Source organism: Molothrus ater, chromosome 21 (assembly GCF_012460135.2).
Source record: "Molothrus ater isolate BHLD 08-10-18 breed brown headed cowbird chromosome 21, BPBGC_Mater_1.1, whole genome shotgun sequence".
Classification (NCBI taxonomy): domain Eukaryota; kingdom Metazoa; phylum Chordata; class Aves; order Passeriformes; family Icteridae; genus Molothrus; species Molothrus ater.
In genome coordinates this window covers 10,273,792-10,291,530 of record NC_050498.2, presented here as the reverse complement: position 1 = coordinate 10,291,530, position 17,739 = coordinate 10,273,792, and the positions used below count along the sequence as shown (strand labels likewise).

The 17,739-nt window shown below is 54.1% G+C and overlaps 1 protein-coding gene across 2 annotated transcripts; it reads left to right on the top strand.

Moving 5' to 3' along the window:
* The first annotated feature begins 3,589 nt into the window (after positions 1 to 3,589).
* On the top strand, positions 3,590 to 10,425 carry DYNLL2 (dynein light chain LC8-type 2). Of its 2 annotated transcripts, XM_036395121.1 has the most exons (3): positions 3,590 to 3,718; positions 6,829 to 6,967; positions 8,541 to 10,425. In XM_036395121.1, exons 2-3 carry the CDS (start codon positions 6,836 to 6,838, stop codon positions 8,676 to 8,678), a joined length of 270 nt encoding a protein of 89 aa, XP_036251014.1. In that variant the 5' UTR covers positions 3,590 to 3,718; positions 6,829 to 6,835; the 3' UTR covers positions 8,679 to 10,425. The 2 variants fall into 2 exon arrangements, with proteins under 2 accessions (XP_036251014.1, XP_036251013.1); XM_036395120.1 differs by lacking the exon at positions 3,590 to 3,718 and having other exon boundaries at positions 6,808 to 6,967.
* Positions 10,426 to 17,739: the final 7,314 nt, after the last annotated feature.

Below are 17,739 nucleotides of genomic sequence, written 5' to 3'. Positions count from 1 at the left end.
AGGGAGGGACCCAGCAGCCAGAGTGCTAGTGGGGGCTGCAGCCATGAGCAAGGGCTCTTGTGGAAATGATGAAGTGGCCAAAGCCCCCTTGGGATGGAGCAGCAGTGCCCACACCCTCCATTCCGCTCCAGAAGAGAATTAATTGAAGGTGCTTTACTGCTGCTGTTGTTTTTATTGATTATTGGCAAAGAGAGTGACTGATGGTGGAGTCTAGAGAAAGGAGGGGAGCAGAGGTGCAGGAGACATGTGGGAGGAAGAGAGAGGGAAGGAATTCCTGCAAGGACAGGAGATGAAGGTGACATTTCAGCCATTATCTGCTGTGGATCCGTGCTATAAAGTAAGTCAGTGTGCCACGTCCATGGCAGGGCAGAGCAGAAATAATGGGCTGAGTCATATCAAAGTGAGTTTAGGTTAAACAAGAACAATTTCCTGTGGGGGATGTTTCTACAGAGGTACAGCATGGAAGTAGAGCTGGTGGAAGAAATGCTGCCACACTCACACTGTCAGCCCTGCACTTGGATCTCTGCATTCCTTGTGGCAGATGGGCACAAAGTGTGTGGTTTTTTACTTGTAATCGCCTGGGATTGGAAACACATCCCAGGGGAAGCATGTGGTCACAGGGCAGGAGGAGCACAGCCTTAGATGGCAAACTGCTTCTCACGCCAGGCCCTTTTCCTGTGGATCTCTGTGAAGTGCTTTATATAGGCACTCAGAGGAATTTATAAACAAATAACCTTTTGTCACTCTTCAGGAATGCATCTCCCTCCATCAATCCTCCAAGCACTTTCTTTGTCAAGGCCACACTCCTTGCACTGGAAGGAGCAGGACTGAGCCAGGCAGGAGCAGGGCTCCTCTGCTTCCTCTTGCTGCAGATGCTTTGGGAGGAGGCAGGATGTAACTGGGATAGGGTTACACTGGGATTATAGAAGCAGCCACCAGCTCTGGAGCCAGCTCTGGGGACTGTAGACTGTCACCAGCTGGGCTCAGGGCCACTCTTTGATACCTTGTCCCTTTGCTCCTAAAGGCAGCTGCCTCCTGCCCTGGGCTGAAGGTACCCACAGGCTTCTCCAGGACAGGAGGGAGACAAGTGCTGGTTCTGCACTGAAAAAATACCAGCAGGTCCACATGGTGTGACTCCTGGAGATGTCCTGTGCAGGATTAAAACCTGGACTCAATGATCCTCGTGGGTCTCTTCCAACTCAGAGTATTCCGTGATGGGAGCCTTCGTGGGAAAGCCGGGGGCTCCCACTGGGTGGGACAGACAGGATGAGCATTGCCCAGCAGCTGCCTCTGGCCTGCAAACCTGCCGAGCCCCACAGCTGAGCCCTGGGAGCAGAGCTCAAACCTCGCCGGTGCAAGCGGCGGCTCCGTTCCAAGGCTCTGGAAAGCTCATCAAGCAGATCCACAGGGCTCAGATGTGCTGCCTCAACAGAGCCTCGGCAGAGCTATAAATAGCCCAGCCAAGCGTGGTGCAGCGAACCTGAGCGGAGCCGGCTGCCCTCGTGGGCAGGAGCTCCGGGAGCCATGTGGGGACGGCCCGAGGAGCTGCCCCGCTCTGCCCGGGCAGGCCAGGACTGTGTCACCTGCCCGGGCATGGCCTTGTCCCCTTGTCCCCCCCGCCGTGCTCCTACAGCCTCAGTGCCAGGCACTGCAGTGTTCATTCATCCTCACTTCATTTTCTGCTGCTGGCTTCTCTCTTAAAGCAGGGCTCAGGTCTGGACACATTAAGGAACAGTAAATATTTTATTTGCTGCTGGAGTTCTGACCAGTATCTCAGAGGCTACAAAGGGCACAGTAGGAAATATCCATTTCATTAACAAACGGGATTGGCCCATTCCGGGGCTCGTGGAGTGAACCCAGTCTGTCCCCTGGGTGCTGTTACCAGCTGTAAGCTTGTCTTCATTCAGCAATCAAGTCAGGGAGGTTTCAGGACCTTCAGTGGTTTTCTTGGTTCTCAAGGCTATGCAGGCAATTAAAACTGGTCTTATTAAGAGGCAGCTGAGACTGGGCAGTGCTGTCTCCCTCTCACTACTGTTCAGGCACTGCAGCGTGGGAACGGGGACAGCACAGGAATCAGGATTTTTTGTTTTGCTGGGCTTTTCTTCAGGTAGCTTCTGCAAAGGGCTTCTTGGCACTGCTGCTCAAGTGAAATGGAGCAACCAAAACGGGAGCTGGCTGTCGGCCAGCCCGGCAGCCGGGGGGGCAGGTGAGTGCCTGGAGCACAGCTATCGAGGCCAGGAGCCCCGTGTGGGACAGCCGAGTGCGTGAAGGGCCAGGGTCACACCTGTGCTTGCGGACCCCTGTGCAGGAAAGCCAGGTGTGCGAAGCACCGGGGTCACACCTGTGTGCCAGGGTCTGGCTGGGCTGTGATCCCTCGCTGCCGCCCCGGCACAGGATGCTGAGAGCTCACGAGCAGGTGTGTGAACAGAGAGGTTTCATTCTGCCCTCTTGGCTCTGTGTGTGTGTGGAACATCGCATGTTCTCGGGGTGAACGTACGATGAAGCAGCTCAGTCAATGTCACCCCCAGCCTCTGGGTGTGTGGGGACAATTCTCAGCAGCGCAGTGCCCAGGTTTGGGATTTTATCAGCTTTCCCACACGAAACATGGCTGGCAGGATGCCCTGAGACATCCCAATGGAAAAGCGGTGACTCCCACAGGATGTGGGGCTGGTGGCTCAGTGAGAGCTGGTTGTTCCCCAGACTTCACTGGGCATTCCCCATGCTTTGCTCCCTGTAAGAAAACCCCAAGAAACACGGGAACGCTTTTGATGTGTTCAGGAGAGGGAAATGTGTCTGGGGAGAAGCTGAGTCCTGCGGGGGACACAGAGCACCGGCCTGCTGTGACCTGAAAACCTGGACATTCGGGGTATGGGGTGCAGCTCCAGGGAACACGGATCTGTCCCAGATGGGGTGCAAACAGCCTCAGGGACTTTTCTCAAGTCCCTCTCTCCTGTTAGTGCCTTTCGGCTGTAAATATGTGCCATTGTTGGAGGATATCTCAAGGCTCAGGAGATCCATGAGCATCACAGGTTGGAGATCTCAGGTGAAAGGTACCAATAAGGTGCCAAGCTGCAACTCATCACCAAGACAGGATTAAGTTTGACTGGCTGAGCCCTCTGACCGAGAACACTCTGGTGTGTGACCCAACCCAGTGAGTTCCTCTTAGAAGGGTTCAGGCTCCCGCCGGTGATAGGGATCCCCAAGGCACAGGGGACCCCCACAGAAGAATCATGACCCCGTAGGGCAATAAAGGTCCCTCTAGGGATCAGCCGCTCCAGGGGTTTGGGTTCTTTCCCCGGGGATGGGGGCGCAGAGCTCCCGGGCTACCACCGACCCCTCTCACACCGGCCCGGGCCCCTCACGGCGCCCCCGCCCCCCCCGGCCCCGCCCCTCCCCGCCGCGCGCCGCCCCGCGGCATTGTGGGATGAAACAGGATGTAGGCAGAACAGCGCGGGCGGACGGGCCGGGCGCGGCGGGCCGCGCCGCGCCGCAGCCAATGGGTGCGCGGCGCGCGGGGCGGCGCGGCCAATGGGGTGGCGGCGGCCCGCGCGCCGCAGCGGGCGGGGCGGTATTTGAGAGCGGCGCGGCGCCGGGGCGCAGAGCGCGCGGGGCGCCGAGCGGAGCGGAGCGGGCTGAGGCAGCACGGCCGGGCCTCCTCACACCTCCTTCTCCTCGGTGCCGTGCCTCGCCCTCCCGGGGTGGCCCTGTCACTGTGAAGGTGAGCGATGTCTTCGCTGGGCTCTGGTTGTCCAAGCCTCGCCCGACACCGGTCGCTCCGTGTGCGGGGTGGCGGCGGGGCCGCCCCGAGGGCGGAGGTCGCTGCCGCGGCCGGGCGCAACCGGCTCTTGGGGAGCGATCGGTGCACGCCCCTCCCTGGAGGCCGCGCTGCTGCGGAGCCGGTCCCGCTCCAGGCAAGGTCACCGCGGCCTCGGGCGCCCCCGGAGCTCCCCCCGTGAAGGTCATGCAGGGCTCCGGCTCCCGGGAGCCCTGCGGGGGAAGGGGCTGTGCCGCACCTCGTCTCAGGGCCCTTTTCGGCCAAGGTGGTGGATGCGGTTCGTGGAGGGGTTGGGCCCCGTCCCCAGCTGCGAAATTCATACTGTCCTGGTGGTGGAGCGGTGGATGCTGGGCTTGTCCCCCGTTCCGACCCGTGGGGTCTGTGTTGCCCTGATGGGGAAGTGATGGGTGCTCCCATCCTCGCGATCCATTCTGTCCTCATGGGGGAGGTGGTGGATGCTGGGCTTTAGCCCCATCTCATTTCTAGGGTTCTGTCCTGCCTGGAGAGGGAAGGAGTGGTTACCAGGGGGCTTGTGTCTCCTGCTCTTCCCAAAACCCCAGCCTGTCCTGCTGGAGTACTGGGCTTGAACGTACAATTAAGACCGTATCCTACTCTGGTAAGAAAGGGGTTGGGTGCTGCCTTGGGCCTAATTTCCCTCCCAAGGCCTCATTCTGCCCTGGAGTGGCAGCTGGGGCTGTGGTCTTCCTCCTCACAGACCACATCCTGCCCTTGGGGGGAAGGGGTGGCTGCTGGAGCTGTAATGTTACCCCCTCCTAGGCCCATCTTGCCCTGAGATGAGCGCTGGGGCTTTGTGGTTTTCCTCAAAGAGGGTCAGATTGGGTGGCAAGACCCCAAGAGCCACCTGTGATCTTGTGGTTTAGGGCTATGCTGTGTCTGTGGTGCTGCTGTAACCCCCAGGGAGTGAGCAGAGCCTGGGGCCCTGCTCTGGTGTTCAGGTGGGTGCAGGGTGTGACACTCCTGTGGCAGGTGCAGCAGCACAGCCCCTGCCGTGTTGGCCGTGGGGGATGCTGTGCCCTGGAGCAGTGCAGGGGAGGCCTCCTGGCCAGCGGGTGCAGCCCTGCTGAAGGATGAGCGTTTTTTCCTCTGGCGCTGTCGCCCGCGGCAGCACAGGCCTGCACTGGGATGCTCCTCGCCTAGACAATGAGGAGGGAAGGTGCCTTTTGCAGGTCACTCTGCCTGGTTATGCAATGGCAGGTGCCCTCTGAACTCTGTGAGCAGTGCAGGTGTGTGAAGGCTTGGTGTGTGTCAGGGCTTGCTTGCTCTCTTTCCCTAAAGAAGCTTTTCTGGAAGAATGACCCACAAGTGGATTTCTGTTGCTTCCTTCTTGCTGTGAACTTGACACCCAGAAGACTTTTCCAAGGAATGGTCAGTTATCTACAGGCGGTTTGGGCTGTTCTGAGCCGTGTCTTTCCTTCCCTCGTCTTCTGTGCTGCAGGCAAAGCCCCACTGGCTGAAACCACGGCATGGAAAGGAGCAAACAGCCGGGAAGTGGCTTTTCCAGGGCTGTGATAGGAGCATGTGCTCTCTGTTGGCAGTGGAGCTCAGTTCCTGTCATTCCTCCCGCTGCTGTTAGTGTGTGTTAATAGCAGTGCTCTATTAAACACTATATCTAAACTGTATAAATTAAGGTGGCAATAGAAGTCTTCAAGTGCAGGCAGAGGGAAGAATTGAAGTATTGTAATCAGAGGGCTGCAATTATGTAACCGGATTCTCTTTCTCTCTGGGTAGCAAGCTCCTTTAATTGCTGTAACAAAGCTACTCCTTCAGTTTTCTGGGGCTCTTCCAGGAAGTGATCATTGCAGCAGATTTTTTTCACTCCACAGCAGAGCTAAAAATGTGTAGTTTCACTGTTTCAAAACACACTTGGTAGTATCACTCAAGACTTAGAGTGCTGTAAAAGGATTTAGGAAACTTAATGGTGCTCTGCAGGCTTAACTGGAGGCACTCCTTGCCATTAAGAAGCTTATTCCCACAAAGTTTTAATGTGCTGGGGTAAGAGCTGCTGCAAGGTGAGCAGCTGGATCCCCAGGTACCATGTGCCTCTCCAGGCCTTCAGTGAGGAATGGGAATGAGGGCTGTGGTGCCCAGAGCAGGCCTTCATGGTGGGCCTTCTCCAGGGCTTGAAGAAAGACTGCAGTGTTGGGATCATGAAATCCCAGTTTTCTAGGATAATAGGAACTGTGCTGGACACCTCCCTGGAAAGGCCATGTCAGATCTGATGGCTGCAGTGGCTGGTACAAGGCAGTTTAATTTTGAGAGCAAAGGGGTTGCACACCTCACTCCAGGACAAGTCTGGGACTGCAGTAGCATGCTGGTTTTGGCATCTGAGTTGTGGTTCCCAGTTGAGGAGGGGGCAGGAAAGGAGAGCTTTGGCAAGCTCTGTCCCTGTGGTGGGACCTGCTTCCCCTGCCCTGTTTCCAGGCTGCAGTGTGCTGTTAACCTGCTTCTGCCTCATCAGACTGGCTCTGTCCCGTGGGAACAGCTGAAGGCTGGTTTCATGGCAGAGCAGCAGGGAAGTGGAGGTGTGATGATGGCTGAATGTGGAACAATGCTCCTTCCAGGCTAAACTAGAGCTGTGACACCTGGGATGGGGTAGAATAAAAGCACTGCTGCTCTGAATGTGCTTCCTGAGCTCTGTGCCCGTGCAGACAGTCTGGGATCTGTTGCTTGCAAGGCTCTGAGCAGGGGATGTTCCAAAGCACTGGTACACCTGGATGGCAAACTTGGCTGTAGCCTATTGATGTGCAGGAGGGCTGTGGCTCTCTGCAGATCCCGTCTCCTCCCACACATAAGCTTTTCCTGCGTGTGGTGGTGCTGGACTACCTCTGATCTAAGCTCCAGCCAGTGCTCCGGCTGTAAGGGGCACCTTGGCCTGGGGCTGCATAGGCAGCCCCGATAAACTCACTGTGGCCATAGCAGGGTGTGTGGTATCGCCTTGTGACGCAGCCTGCACGGAAAGGACAACCTCTGATGCACAGGAAGCAAAGTCTCCTGTTTGGGAAGGGATTAAAGGAATCTATGTTCTGCCTTAGGTTCACCATGTCTGACAGAAAGGCTGTGATCAAGAATGCGGACATGTCCGAGGACATGCAGCAGGATGCTGTAGACTGTGCTACACAGGCCATGGAGAAGTACAACATAGAAAAGGACATTGCAGCATATATCAAGAAGGTAACTCCGGGATGAGGGTGCTGTGCTGGCTGCGACTTCCCAAAGCTCCTGAGTCTGTCAGGAGCTGAGTGGCTGAGCCTTCATGCTTGCGTGCTGGGAGGGAGAAGATACTTGGCTTCTTGGCTGCTTTACTGCTGTTTTCAAGAGGATGGAGTGACTTCTCCAAGGTCAGGGGAGGGCTGTGGCAGAGCTCTGGCAAGCTCTGAGCAAACTGCAAGTGCTGTCCCTCAGGATTTGCCAGCCTGGAAAGGGCTGGCAGCTGCCTCTGCTTAGGACTTGCTCCACAGAACTGCAGCACCAGTGCAGGTGGGATCACTTGGGCAGCAGTGCATGTGTGGTTCTGGGATGGGCCTTGTGCTGGCTGCTGGGGCTGTGGAAGCTGCTGTGTTAGAAACAGTGCAAGCAGCTGCCCTGGCTGGTGAAGAGGTTCTCTCCCCATTTGCAGCAGTCTGTTAATTGAGTCTCATGCTTGATGATGGCACCTGGGGAGCTGTTGGTTCCCCCTGTAGCAGCTTCTCAGAATGGTCAGGAAAAGTGCTCTTGGAGGAGGGAAATCTTACTTCAGAGGCAGTGAAGTCCTGGCACCTGGGCTGGTGTTTGGGCCTTGCTTGTAATCTAAGCTTGAAGGCAAAGGATTCAAAGGTGTCTCCTGACTTCTCAGATCACTTTGAGGCATGACTTAGCTCTAAGTGCTCGGGGCAATGCAGCCTGTAAAGTGAGGGAGTGCAACAGAAGGCATCCAAAAAGAACTTGGCCTTTATTTCATGAGAGTGTGTTGGGAGGAGGGAAGCAATTTGATGCACCCTCGTGCCCTGGCAAGAAAGCCTTTTCCTAACTTCAAAGGTTACCTGCAAAGAGCTCAAACTCTTCTGCTGTCTGAGAACTAGAACTGGCTTTAATCTTGGATGTTGAGTCTGTTCTTCTGGCTCTGTCTCGGGGGGAGGGAAGGGTGTTCTTGGGAGTCCTGTTAATTAGAGGGAGGAAAATGGTCTTTAACCCTATCCTGCCTGCTAAGCAGGAGAAGACTGTTGAACCAGCATTCAGCTTGCTTACCTCTGACCTCTTGGGTCTTTGCTCTCTGGCCTGTGACTCTGCCTGCTCATTTTCAGTGTGGATTTTCTCCCCTTTGTGTACAAGAGTCCCAAATAGCAGAAGCCAGGCTTTTCTTCCTTCCTTTTTTTAGGTGACCTTTAAGCTCAGATGCCTTGCTGGAGCAGACATGCCAAAACCTTTTTTTATTTTTTGTGAGTGGGTTTGGAATGGGAGAGAATTATTCCCCTGATTAGCCTACACACAGGGCTGTACCAAGGAGAGCTCTTGCATCTGCTCTTCCTGCCCAGGGCTGGTGGTGCTCCAAGGCTTAGAAGATGTTTTGCTTGTGTCGAATCCTTCAGACAATCCAGTGCAGAGGCTTTGGTTGCTTAATTTAATGGTGTCTTGCAGTGGGTATCTCAAGATGCTTCAGGTAGGAGGAGAGGTGATAGTGTGTGAACAGAACCAGCTCAGAATTTGTGCTTAGAACTGTTCTGATGTGGGCTTTCTTGGCCTTAATGCCTCTCTTCTCTTTCTTCAGGAATTTGACAAGAAATACAACCCAACTTGGCACTGCATTGTTGGCAGAAACTTTGGCAGCTATGTAACACACGAGACAAAGCACTTCATCTATTTTTACTTGGGTCAGGTTGCAATTCTTCTCTTCAAGTCTGGATAGGAAGTAGGAGCGATTGAAATTTGGACTGTAATGCACTGATGGCTGAAGCCACGACTCCCTCTAACATGGCTATGCCGCTGCATGGACTGTATACTATATTTAATGTGTATATGTTGCAGTAAAAATCTACTTCTGTTTAGTTGCCTGGGAAGAAGGCGGCATTTTTTTGTTACTGCTTTTTTTGGTTGTATTGCACTAGGAAACCTGTAAATGCTTAAACAATGGCCTTTACGTGGGAAGAAATAAAACTATTCCACAACAGCTCCCTCACTGGTAACTCCTTCTTTGAGGCTGGGAAAACTTTTTTTGGGCAGGCCAAAAGCCCCAGACTTCCTTACTGAGTCCCGTTAGACTGTTAATCTTGCAAAGAGGAGCAAAGCCAGTGTGAGCCTCTGTCCCACCCTGCAGACTGTAGAGAGCTGGCTCTCCCAGTACCCTCGGGGCAGGTCTCAGACCTTCCCTGAAAGCTGGTGGGGTGGCTCTGGGTGACGTGGCTTCCACACCCAAGGTGATCTCCACCTTTGACTGTGATACAGGCTTGCAGCTGGCACCCCTCGGTGTTCTTGCTCAGTGCCCTTCGCTGTATTTTTGGCTCTACTGAAACATTGACCTAGACTTGAGTAAGCAATTCAGCGTGGTCTAGAAGGCTTCAGATCCAGCCCCTGAGTTCCTGCTTGTTGCAGAAAGCAGCAATCCTGTGGCTGAAGTCTTTAGACCCCGATACTGAGTCTAAAGCCACGTGGCCCGGCCCCGCAATGGAGTAGGATATCAAATTGGTGACTACTGACAACAGCTCGATTCGGCATGTTTGTAGCCAGTTGTCTCAACACTGCCTTAACTTGATGCTCTCCTTAAAGCAAGCTAGTCGTGTGGAAGACTTGTAAGTGGCCACTGTCTCTTTTTTTTCTTTTTTTCTTTTATTTTATTTTCTGTAGCTAATAAGCTATTTCTGGAGGATTGTCCTCTATGTTCTGATATCTGCTTTTGTTCTTAAAGCACAGTACCAAGAAGTTTAAATTTACATGTGATGTTTGTGTGAAGGAAACTCATGTGACATCTGCTTCAAAGGCAGACAAATGTCTTGGTCTCCAATAGGTTCAGCAGTGATGTTGTCTTAGTACGTACTGACTCGGGATTACACTGCAGGAAGTTCTGACCTGGGTGTGCAGGAAATGCTGTGTGATGGCAAATAAATCCCTGGTGCTTGTTATAAGCTCTAATTATTGGTTTGCTGACTAATGCATTGGCAATACCACTGGGCTGGTGAGCCCAGCTTGTGTCTCTGAGATTAATTTGGTGTTGGGAATAAATCATTGCTGGGGGCAAAGGGCAGAGTGAAGCGAGCTCTTTGTGAAATGATTTGGTGACCCAGGTTGATGACTTCCTGAAGTAAAAGTCCTTCTTGTCTCTGTGCAAAATCCAAAGTATGCCTAATTTTGTATTATGGGTAGAACAATGTTGTAACTAGAAAGAATGTAGCTGTCATAAGTTCATGTCGATGGAAATGTCTGCACTGGGATAATGTGCCTTGGACTGTCTGGGGCACTCGTGTGGTCTTGTCTCTTCAGAACTCCACTCTGGGTCTGAAAGGAGAATGTTCTCGGTTTGTTTTTTTCCAAGCATGAGTCTAATGTGAATCTGTTCACGGTCTCTCGTGGAGCAAGATCTGTTCCCTTCATAACTGCAATTGCTCAAATACCATTTATTTTTTTTTTTCAAACATTAAAGGTGAATTGACACATTTAAACAGCCTCTGGTTTCTTCTTCCTTACCAGCTTTCCTGAGCAAAGCTAGTCCTTGTCCAGAGAGGGTGAGCAGTGATTTCTGTGCCCTGGAAGGTGCTGATGACCCAAAGAAGGCAGGTCAGGGAGGGAGAAATGACCAGAGGAGCTTAGGCGGTGCCTGTGTGCTGGTGCTGATGTCCAGCTCAGCTCAAAGGCTGAGCCAGAGGGGAGGGACTGAGGCAGTGCCCCCTGATGGGATGCTCTGTGCCGAGTCTGCATCTGAATGGCTGGGAGCTGACCTCTTACCGGCTTGAGGCAGCCAGGGGGTGGTACAGCAGCTCCCTGCACAGGAAGGTGTCTCCTTGCTTCCCAGGAAAGCAGGCTTTCCCTTCAGGCCTCCTCCCTGTGCTGGAGAGAAAGCTGAGAGCTGAATCTGATGTGTTTAATGCCTCTCACGAGGCGGGGGCTGTGGGCTTGCCCTTAAACAACCCCCTCAGCTTGTTATCTTGCTCCTGATGCAACCTCAATGTGGGGTTGTGGCCCGGGTGATATTTTGGAAAAGCTGTGGGCTCTTCCCAAGCACAGCAGTGTAACAGCTCTGCTGAGGCACAGTAACAGCAGCGTGAGCAGCGTGACTCAGCCCCGGCGCTCCATCCGCACGGGCTGAGCAGCACGGCTGTTACACATGGGCCATCTGCTCCAGCCTGCACCTGCCAGTGCCCCAGAGCAGGGGTGGTTTCCACTTTAGGGGAGCTGGCAGTGATGCTCTTTTCTCTGTAGTCCCAGCCTTTTAGCTGGAAGGGGAATTGCTGGGCTTGAGCACCGCCTGGGCTGGGGCTCTGCATTCCAGGCCTGGCTCCAAGGAAATGTGCAGCCATGTGGGGCTGGCCTAGTCAAGCCCCCTCTGTGCACAGGGCCCTCAGAGAAGCTGGATGCTGAACCCCAGCTGCAGTGCAGGAGGCTGCTGATCCAAACCTCAGGTGAAACGCTTGCAGCCTGAGTTTCATCTGGGAAACCCCCATTCCAGCCATGTATGCAGGGGCTGTGGTACTGCTGGAAATCCATCTCTGGTGGGATGGGGAGGCCCTGCCAGGCTGGGGGGATGGACACACACCAGTACAAAGTGGGCTTGGTGCTTCCTTGGATGTGTCTCTGCAGCAGGAGTCCTGCTTCAGGCTGAGGAAGAGTTGTTGTTGCTCACATCTTCAGGAACTAGGCAGTGAAACAGAGCAGTCTTTCCCCTAAACCATCATCCTTGCAGCACTGGGGCCCTGGAAAACACAAACTGCCTGAATTTGAGCAGTGCTTCCCTCTACACATCTGAGAGCAGGGGGAGGTTTGATCCTGGAGCTGTGTCCCACTTCCCTCCCCTCCCACTCCCCAGCAGCTGATGAGGCTCTTGGCTTTGACTTTTTCCATTGCTGGGCTCCACTTTGTCTCCAGTTTCCACCCGGCACAGGTGTCCTGGATGATGCCTTGGAGCATTAACTGTTTCCACGCTGGACAAACCAATGGCATTCCTGGGATGGCTGCTCAGTTTCAAGCTATTTGGAAGCATCTGGATCTGGGACACAGACTGGAAGGTATGTATCTGCAAGGGCATCATCTGGAGAAAGGAACTGCTTCCAGATGTGTTTGGGCAAAAACGCTCTTGAAACGTAAACTCAGTTTATTGAAATGTAAACTCAGTTTATGTTGTGCTGCCTCTCAGTGTCTGGGTGCAGGGGAGGGACTCTGAGGCTGCTGCTGTGGGCAGGCTCTGGGTGCAGATGTGCCTGCAGATGTGCGTTCCCTGCGGGGAGCCGGGTGCTTTGTGGCTGGTGAGAGTGTCACATTGTTTTCTCTCTTGCCAGCCAAGTCATTCAATTCCTCATGCCGAGTATTCCTTCCAGATGTGGAAGTGCCTTACAAAGCAGGGCTGTGTGGCACTGGAGAGCTGTGGGTATCCCTACTAGACACTGCCTGGGATTCACCCTTCTGCAGAATGAGCACTGTGTAAAGCCATGGCAGAAGGTGTCAGTCCACCCCCTGCCTTCCTGCCTGGCACAATGTTCTTCCCCTTCTCTGTGACCACCTGGGACTCTGGAAAGGGACAAGTGGCATTCTAGGCCTGGGAGTTGCACATTGCTCCCGTGGGAACGCCCAGGCTGCAGGTCAGGGCTGTCCTTGTCTCCCAACCAGCCTGCAGCATTGCTGCTGCAGTGTTGTGCTCCAGGCACGTGCAAGCAGAGCCTGTGGCTGCAAAACCCAGTACCCAACAGACCTGTTCCTTCTCCCAGTGCTTTTGCAGGTGATTAGTGATGATGAGAGAGAACGTGGAAATCATTTTAATCTCACTTTCAGCCTCTGCTGGGTAAATCCTGAGGAGAACGATGGCACACAGTGAAGGAAGCAGGGCTGTGCCCTCCCTGCCCACCCGAGGTTTCCCTCCTTTGTTCTATTTATTGAGCAAGGATCCTGACACCCTTTCCCAGACAGTGACTCACAGCAGCTCTGTCTGTGCAGAAGCCATGTGTCTTGGAGCACTTTGTAGATGCAGGAGCTGCAGGAGCCTCGCAGGAGCCAACTGTGTTTATTAAAAGACGATCAGATGTTTCCTTCCTTAAGGCAGTGTCTAGCTGAGGCTGAGTAATAACTCATTACCAACGAGACAAATAACTGCTTATCATCAGGTCAGTGCCTTTGCCAGCCCTTCTGGTAGTGGTGGCAGGTGCTCTGAGTACTGGTGGGCTCAGAACCCAGAATAGGGGGTAAGAAGACCCCCTCCAGTCCCTGTCCCTTCCCCTGGGGCAGCCTGGGCAGCCCCAGGCTCTGCTCTGCTGCTCAGTGGAGTTTGGCCCTGGATTAAGCTCAAGGACCAGCTTTATCCAGCCCTGGTGCAGCATGTTCCTGACTGCTGGAGAGGCCTTTGCATGCCACGTTGTTCCATCCTGGCGCTGGGGACTCGGAACCGATGTGCCAGAGCTCCTTGTGGCCTGATGGAAAAATCAGCAGTGGGCCAGGGCAGTGTGGAGAGACATCCCAGGAGCGCTGTGGGGCCATGGGTGAGGTGGGATGTCATGATCCCCCATGTCCCCTGTCCCCACATGCCCCAAGCTGGCAGGGCTGGGCTGGGGAGAGGCAGAGCAGGGCCAGCTCTCGTCCCTGGGGCCGGGAGCCTCTTGGGCTGGCTCAGAGGCTTTCCTCAGACGCCATCCTCTGGTGCAGCCGCCGCGGTCCTTCCCTGCCAGATGCCATGGCATCTCTCCATGTCCTTTGTTCCCTCCTTGCTCACGCCTCTGCCATGATTTATGGCCGTTGCGGAGCAGCCTGGCTGCGGCTCCCCTGCCTGTCCAGACCCCTGGGCTCCGAGCCCTCGCTCCCAGCCTGGGGCAGGGAGCTCTTGGGCAGTGCTCTGACCCCCCTGCATTCGGGCCCCTTGCATTTAACCATGTGCGTGGCCTTTTCTTTCACCTCCTTCCAGCCTGAGTGTGAATGAAGTGCTTTCAGGGGGAGGAGATTGCTGGGAGCCCAGCTCTGCCTGTGCATTGGTAGCAGCCCATAAAAGCATCCCAGGAATTCGCCTCGGCGGCCCTGCGCAGGGTGAGCCAGTGAAAGACGCCCTTTGTTCCTGCAGCCCGGTCCCACACACCCTCGGAGGGCTGGAATCTGCAGAGCTGGATGTGTGCTCCCACTGCCTGCCACGCTGCACTCAGGCCCTCGGCGAGATTTTCCCACGTCTCACCCCGGCCAGGGTGAGCAGGGCACTGGAGAGAGGCTTCCCCCGGCTGTACCGAGCCGGGCCTGTGACCCCAGCCTAAGCTGAGTCAGAGGGATGGAAATCCCTCCTGCAGGGCTCCCTCTCCCCGCGGGGTTGGGTGGCAGCTTTGGGGGGTGATTCCTGCTGCTCCTGCTGCCCGCCCGGCTGCGGGGCCGCTCCGGCAGGGAGGGCCGGGGGCTGACTCGGAGCCAGGCCGGGCCCCGCCGCAGCCTGCACACAGCCCGCTGGCACCCGGCCCGGAACATGGCTCTGGAAAAGAAGAAATGCCTTTGTTGTTGTTGAGGAAAGCCCAGAACGCTCCGACAAGGAGACAACCTCTTCCTAAAGCTGGGTTTCAAAGCTCTGCTTTCTCAGAGGGTTCAAAGTGACCTGGCCAGAAGCATCTGCTTCTCCATGGGTCAGCCTGGCTGGAGGAAACCCTGACCCACCTTGCAAGGGCTCCCTCTGAAACCACAGCTTGCCAGGGGCACTGAGGGATGGCACCCATGCGGCCCCTTCCAGAGGGGTGCCCACCCAGGGGTGCTGCTGCGGAGCACCATGAGATTTCCTGGGCTCTCATTAGCAGAAGAAAAGCTTTGGGTGACTCAGCAAAGGGGTGCCAGACCAAGGCTTGGACACTGCCTCTGTCCTGGGCAGGACTGACACATGCAGTTCAGGCAGAGCCTGGGCTGGCTAAAGATACCGTGGTACTTAAATATTTTATAGAAAATCATTAAGCAATTAAATCTGGTGGGTCTCACATCATAGAAAAGCAGCTTGAAGCCTGTGCAGTAAACAGGGCAACGCTTCCTGCTCGTTTGGGATGTCTTCTTGGAGTCTTAACTACAATCCTTGCTTCAAAATAACTATAATTATCTCTTAATTGCCATTATTGTTTAACATTTTTAGTATTTGCAAGTGCAAACTGTTACAGTTTTCCGTGCAGATACAATCAGTAGCTGGGGCTCACAATGAAAGCAATTAAAATCCTGTGATTATCACAAGGCTGCGTGTCTCTACACCAGCTTCAATCTGCATCACTTGCCAAGATGTAGGCTAGAAACTCAGACAAATTTAGCATTTATTTAGTAACCCAGCAAAACTACTACCTTTTGCTGCCTCCAACGATTTGCATCTACGGCACTTTTTGGAAGGACGGGAGCAGGGAGGGGAGGGGAAAGAGAGCAGTTTCTAGAATACATCCCGGGAGAATATACAGCAAGAAAAATTATGCACATGAATTATGCATCTGAATTATGATTTCACTCCTATTTTTGTCCGGATTAGCTCATGTTTGGTGTGCATCCCTGGCAGGGTGCTAGCAGAGTGTGCTCCAGCTCGCAGCAGGTCACTGCGGCTCTGGGTCCTGGGCTCCCTGCTCCACTGGCAGCTGCTCCCCAAGGGCTCCCGGAGCTTCCTGGGGATCCAGCCCCCCAGGAACCATGGCAGCCCCTGCTCCTGCACCTCTCACAGGCTGTGCAAGTCGTTTTTCTGTGTTAATTGAATGCCTCTCTTCTGTAAACACTCAAGGGATGACAGCAGATTTGGGTGTAACTAAAAAAAGCAGGTCTGTGCTATTTTGTATAGAGGAGGAGGTGTTTGGAGGCTGTGCTGCCACCAGCCAGCCTTCAACGGTGTCCCCCGGGTCCCCAGCATCTCCTGGGGAAGGCAGACGTGGAAACATCTTGGCCTCTGCCAGCTCTGAGGAGATAAACCCAGGAGAGAAGGGGAAGGCAGTAGCAGGGCTTCCAAAATCTCACCAGATGCAACTGCAATCCCAGCACACACTCAAGTAAAGCCAGCAATCCTTCCAGGAAAATCTGCTTGGGAATCCTCAGCTCCCTTCCCAGGAGGGCTGGTGACCCCAGGCCATGGATGTTACCATCTGTAAGGAATTTCAATGGCCCTCATTGCCATTAGGGAGGGAATTATCCTCACTGGCCAAGTCAGCAGGGCACCTGCACCCAGGTGTGGGGTCCAGGCTGGGGTGGGAGTGAGCACAGGGCCCTGTGGGGACGCTTGAGGGGCTGGGAATGCTCCCTGGATGGGTTCTTCCCTCACCAAACTGCATGTCCCATCTCTGCTGCTGCCTTGGATCAACACCCCTGACATCCCAGCAGTTGTTTGCACGAGAAAATGAGATTAGGAAAGTATTTCAAGCATTTGTGTCTGTTGTTCAGTGGCAAACAAAGCTGGAGCCAGTGCTGTTTGTCCTGTCAGCTGGCCCAAAGCTTGGGAAAACAGCCAGGGAAGGCAGTGGGAGACACCCAGCTAAGCACCAGGGGCTGAATTTGCACAGACCTTTGGAGAGTGGGAAAGGTGGAGCTGGTGCAGGCAGAGGCACCACGGGCTGAATCCCCTTGCCAGGGATGGGGTACCTGCATGTGCACATTTGTGGGTACCCCTGGGGCTCCCTGGGATACCCCAGAAGATTGGGATTTTTCTACATGCAGGTGTTTCCCATCTGCTTTGAAATGCTGCTGGTAGGAAGTGAAAAGTCAGTAAATTTGGGCAGTCACAGGAAAGAGGAGCTAAGACAGAATTAATGGAAACAGGCACCTTGGAAAGCCTGGGCTTGAAACCCCTGAAATTGCCTGCTGAGATTGGGGCTAGTTGTGCTCCCAGAGTGATGAGGTTAAGATGAACTCTCCAGTCTGCCTTTTGGAGGAAGGACACAGCTGGTGAGGCAGAGAGGCAAGGAGGAGGCCAGGAGAGCTGCAGCAGCTCCAGGTCACTGTGTTTTCAGGCTCAGCAGGTCCCTGCCACATCCTGGAGCTCTCCTGTGGCTCCTGTCCACTTTGGTTTCCCCGTGGCAGCTGTCACTATCCCTGCATTTTCAAACCACCTGCCTGAGTTTCAAGAAGTCGTCCACATATTCAACAGGAATATCAATGTCCAGGAGCTCCGGGGGACCCTGAGATCACAGCAGCTAATACAGGGATTCTGCTGAGCTGTGCTCCCCCCACCACAGCTGCAGTTCCTCTTGGACGGGGTGCAGGGAGTTGTTTAAACTTCCCCTGGTCCTTTTGGGGTTCAGGTGTCCTGGGGTAGGGCCCCATCCCAGATGCTGGGATCCAGCCCAAGCATGCAGCACAGGGAGGACACTTCTTCCACATTTTTAAGCCAGAAGTGGCTCCTGAAATCAATACAAAAGGAGATTCCGCTGCAGCCTAGGGAACCTACCCTGTCCACATTCTTCCCTGAGGCCTTCAAAGGAGCTGAGGAATTTAATTCCCACTAATTTGCTTTGAAAACACAACTTAAAATTGTAATTATGGCCTGGTGCCTTACTGCCGAGGGAAGACCCCAGCAGACTGCAGCTTCCTTGCTTCCCTAAGACATCAGTTTTGATGATTTATTAAGACTTACATTTTTAACAATATGATGTTGGTTAATGTTGGAAGATGTTCCTACAATTAATGAAAATTTCATAGACTGACTGGAGAAGAAAGAGACCATTTTATGTCCCCTACCAGATGGCCTAGACCAGCTGCTCACTTTTTTCTTTGAACTGTGATTCTAATGACTTCTCTGTCCTTTGAAGTCTGCTTAGAGCTGCTGAACCAGATGGATTTGCATGATAGTAGCAGTGCACGTT